The 4,235-nt window shown below is 52.5% G+C and overlaps 1 protein-coding gene across 1 annotated transcript; it reads left to right on the top strand.

Moving 5' to 3' along the window:
- The first annotated feature begins 637 nt into the window (after positions 1-637).
- IBSP (integrin binding sialoprotein) lies at positions 638-4,235 on the top strand. Its single transcript, XM_030450784.1, has 6 exons — positions 638-691; positions 772-822; positions 951-1,022; positions 1,212-1,268; positions 3,183-3,281; positions 3,642-4,235. The coding sequence occupies exons 1-6, from the start codon at positions 638-640 to the stop codon at positions 4,233-4,235; spliced, it is 927 nt and encodes a 308-aa protein (XP_030306644.1).

The following is a 4,235-nucleotide window of genomic DNA, read 5'->3' as shown; positions in this document are numbered from 1 at the left end:
TGCTCTGCCATGGGCAGGGACACCTCCCACTAGACCAGGTTGCTCCAAGCCCCATCCAACCTGACCCAGAACATTTCCAGGGAGGGGGCAGTCACAGCTGCTCTGAGCAACCTGTTCCTGTGTCTCACCACTCTCACAGTGAAGAATTTTTTTCCTAGTACCTAATCTAAACCTACCCTCTTTCATCTTGAAAGAGTTACCCCTTGTCCTATCTCTACATGCCTTTGTAAAAAGCTCCTCCCCAGCTTTCCTGTAGCCCCCTTCAGGTATTCAAAGGCCACCATAAGGTCTCCCCAGAGCCTTCTCTTCTCCACACTGATCAACCCCAACTCTCCCAACTCTCTTTGGGATTGCAACCTGTCTTTGTAGAAGAGATGCTCCAGCCCTCTGATCATCTTCATGGCTTTCTTTTGGACTCACTCCAGAGAAGCGAGTATTTCCATGTATTCATGGAAATTGATGTAGATCTGTCTAAATAAAGGACTTTGGTCTCTGGAGAGGTTGGATGACACCATCTAGAGCTGGCTGGATGTCAGCCTTTTTTCTCTTTGTTCACCTATGTGGACAGAAACACCCATATGGCTTTCTAGATGTAAAGAAAGCCCTCACTGTGTTTCTGTTCCTAGAGAAAGCAGCCATGAGGACTGCCCTGGTCTTCGCGTGCCTGGTGGGGATGGCGTGTGCCTTCTCGGTGAGTGCCAGGCATTGAGTGGCCCCCTGGGCCTTGCTGGGGGTGGTGTTGGCTGTGTGCCAATGCAGCCTTTCCTACAGGTCAAGAGCTGGCTGCGGCGAGCAAAGTCAGACGACTCAGAAGAAAACGCGGTAAGGTGTCCCCCCCACCCTCTGTGCCTTGCCCCACAGAGTGCTGGCCTAGGGGACAAGGACGTTTTGGTCACACCCGGATCAAAGACCCCAGACTGATGGGATTTACCCCCTTCTTCTTCTGGTAGGTGTTCAAGAACAGGCACAGGTATTATCTGTACAGATATGTCTACGTGCATCCCCCACAGATGCGGTACCAGGTGGGTGCTTTGGAGGGATTGCTGATTATTCACAGCCCACCAGATGTGGAGTTACCACCTTGCATGAGATGAGGGCATGGTCTGTGCCCCGTCTGCCTCTGGCCTGCAGGGCTTGGCTGAGCCCATGGCTCTCATGACACCAATGGAGACCTCCCAGCCTAGCTATGTCTTGGTTTTGCCTCTCCTTAGGGCAGTGACTCATCGGAGGAAAAGGGGGATGGCTCGGATGAGGAGGAGGAAGGGGGGGTGAGTACAGCAAACCAGCAGTCTGCAAAACAAATACGGGAATGAAACTTTATTTTGGTTTTGTAGTTTCTGCTCATCAGCATTTGTGGCTGCTGACCGCCCACAGCCTTGCACTCTGGACACAACTGGATTTTCTACTCTGGGCGTTGTTTTTTTAATATTTTTTCCTTTTTCTTATTTGTTTTGTAAGAGGATGAGAGGGGTGTGTGCACCAAGCAACCCTGAGACAAACTTTCCAGGTTTCCATTTTCAGTGATTCAGAAAGGAGCAGGACTGGCCAAAGGGTAGGAGTAGGGAGGCTCAGCTGCTATGCCCAAGGGGGTGTTACAGGCTCCTCTTGCCTGCTTCTTTCAGGGTGTGTTGCCTCATAGTACTCATGAAATTGCAATTGAAAAAAAAGTTATGGTCTTCATGCATGCGTGTAGAGGGACACGACTCAATGCTATGTTGGGAAATTCACATTTGTAGCAGCCCAGCATGTAACACTGCTCCTGTCTGTCTTGTTGACATGAGTTTAGGCACTGCTACATTTATGACAGTTGCACAGGTCCAAAATTAAATTCCAGTGATTACAAAGGTCTCTTGTGCCTCACTGGGCTGCAAGTGCTCAAAATAATCCAGAGGTCTGAGGCACACAGGTGCTTTGAAAGAGGGGTGCGGCATGCTTGGAAACCTATGTGTTAGGTCTAATCACATATGTGCTTTATAAAAAATCAATTATTTTGAAAGCTAATTTCAGAGGTCTTTTAAAAAGGATTATAAATCTGGGCATCTGCTCTTAAAAACCCCTTTGGAGGCCCTCCTGGGGCTGGGGGTGCAGCACAGGATGGCCCCCATCCCCCGGGTGCCTTTCTATATGTTTCTCTCCCCTACCACTGCCTGGATCACCAGAGATAACTTTGAGCAGTTGGAAGAGACAGCCAGAGGGGGCATTTTATTCCTGGGGAAAAAATTAAGTTACATACAGGAATGCAGCTTCTGTTCGGGGCTGCCCTTCTTGTTTCCAGGGCACCAGAGCAGCGGCTGTGCCCAGGCAGGGACCTCACCTGCCTTCACTGGCAGGGAGTGGTCAAAAAGATGAAAGGCCCAAGGTCACTTGTAGGTATGTCAAGAGCATTGTTATATCTGCTGCTAGATGTGAGACATTGCTCTCACTAGCACAGGCTGCTATACAGTGCAATCTGGTTGCTTCCCCAATGGAGAGAAAAGCAGGCTGGGTTTTCTCTGGCATCACATGCACCCCTATTTTAAGTATCTGAGCTGGCCCAAAGCATCAGGGTGAGCATCTTTGGTCTTGGCATGTGAGCAGTGAGGATTGCCCAGGGCAGGGAGGACAATGCCCCCGCGTCTCCCCTGGCAGCTGGGCTCATTTGCTGATACAAAGGGCTCCTCTGCCCAGGCTGGGGACTGGGTGAGCTGCCCCACCAGTTCCTCAGTAGTTTCTCCAGGATCTGCTTCATTTGGATTACTCCTTGCCTTTTTGGCCATTCACCCTGCCGGGAGAGGCTTTGCTGCGGGGCCCCTGGGGCGGAACAGAGCTGAGGGTTTATTGCTGGTGGGGTTTGGAAGCTGTTGGGCTCTCACAAACTATCTACACCTGGGGTGTGGCGTGTCCACATGCAGTGCGCCTGTGGCTTGCTTTGTTTATTGGAAACTGGGAGAGGTAACTTCAAAAGAAAACTTTTAGATGCTTTGTAGGGCAGAATGTGTAATCAGAATGGGAATATTTGACTCCAGCCACCTAATTGCATGTCTTGGCTGCCCGGCGGCAGCTTCTCAATTTTAAACTGGGGTGAGATCCATGGGTCAGTAGGGAACTTGGAGCAGTGCTCAAATGCCATGTGGGGATGCTGTGTGCCCCCCCTTGCTGCTCAGCTCCTGACCACCTGCCCTGTCCTCTCCCTGTCCCTGCAGGACCCATCCCACACTGGCACCGAGGCAGATGGCCACCCCGCCGGAACAGCCCCCAGGGACAGCCAGGGCGGGCTGGGAGAATTCCCAGCTGCACAGCAGGTGTGGTTTGGGGGGCTTAAGGGGAGCACCCACGGGAAGCAGGCACGTTCACTGCATGTTCATTTGCACCCATGGGATGCTCTGCACCTCACTTCTGTTTGGGCATCTGCTGAGCAAGATGCTCATGACTGGGCCAAGATCTTGGATGGTATCCCAGCAGGAGGGTCAGAAGGGACACTCCTTCTGTCAGAAGGGAGTGTCCATTCTGACCCTCCAAACAGGCAGCCTTGCCAATGCAAGGCATGGAGGGGGGGGCAGGGTGTGCTCAGATGTGCCCACACCTGCCCCATGCCACGTGGCACCAAAAAGCTGAAACCACCTGAGATCCAACTAATGCTGTGTTATTTTCCCCTCTGCCAGGGCAAAGACTGCCAAGGGCTGCTGAATGGGAGCAGAAAAAGTGCTGCTGGCAAGGGCGATGACTCTGAAAATGAAGACAGTGATGAGAATGAGGAAGAGGAGGAGGAAGAGGAGGAAGAAGAGGTAGCTGAACACGAGAATGGTGTCAATGGCACAAGCACCAACACCACTGAAGGGGCAGATGGACCTCACAGCAATGACACCGTGGTGGCTGAGGAGGGCACTGGCAGGGCTGAGGAGGAGGAGGAGGAAGAGGAGGAAGAGGAAGAAGAAGAAGAGGAAGAAGAAGAAGAGGAGGAGGAGGAAACTGAAGCCACCACTGTTGCCAGCACCACTAATGAAGAGGGACTGTCCCAGGCAACCACCGTGGGGGACGGAGAGCCCACGTATGCCACCACAGTTGGGGAGCAGTGGGAATACGAGGTGACAGCTGGGCACCATGGCCGGGGGGACGAGGGCACCACAGATGGCAGCTACGTGGAGCAGGATGAGTATGCCCGGGGGGACAGCTACCGGGCTTACGAGGATGAGTATGGCTACTACAAGGGGCATGGCTACGATGTGTATGGCCAGGATTACTACTACAACCAGTGA

This window comes from Calypte anna, chromosome 4B, assembly GCF_003957555.1.
Source record: "Calypte anna isolate BGI_N300 chromosome 4B, bCalAnn1_v1.p, whole genome shotgun sequence".
In the NCBI taxonomy this organism is placed as follows: Eukaryota; Metazoa; Chordata; class Aves; order Apodiformes; family Trochilidae; genus Calypte; species Calypte anna.
The sequence above is the reverse complement of the archived record's forward strand: the minus strand, read 5'-3'. Positions and strand labels throughout refer to the sequence as shown.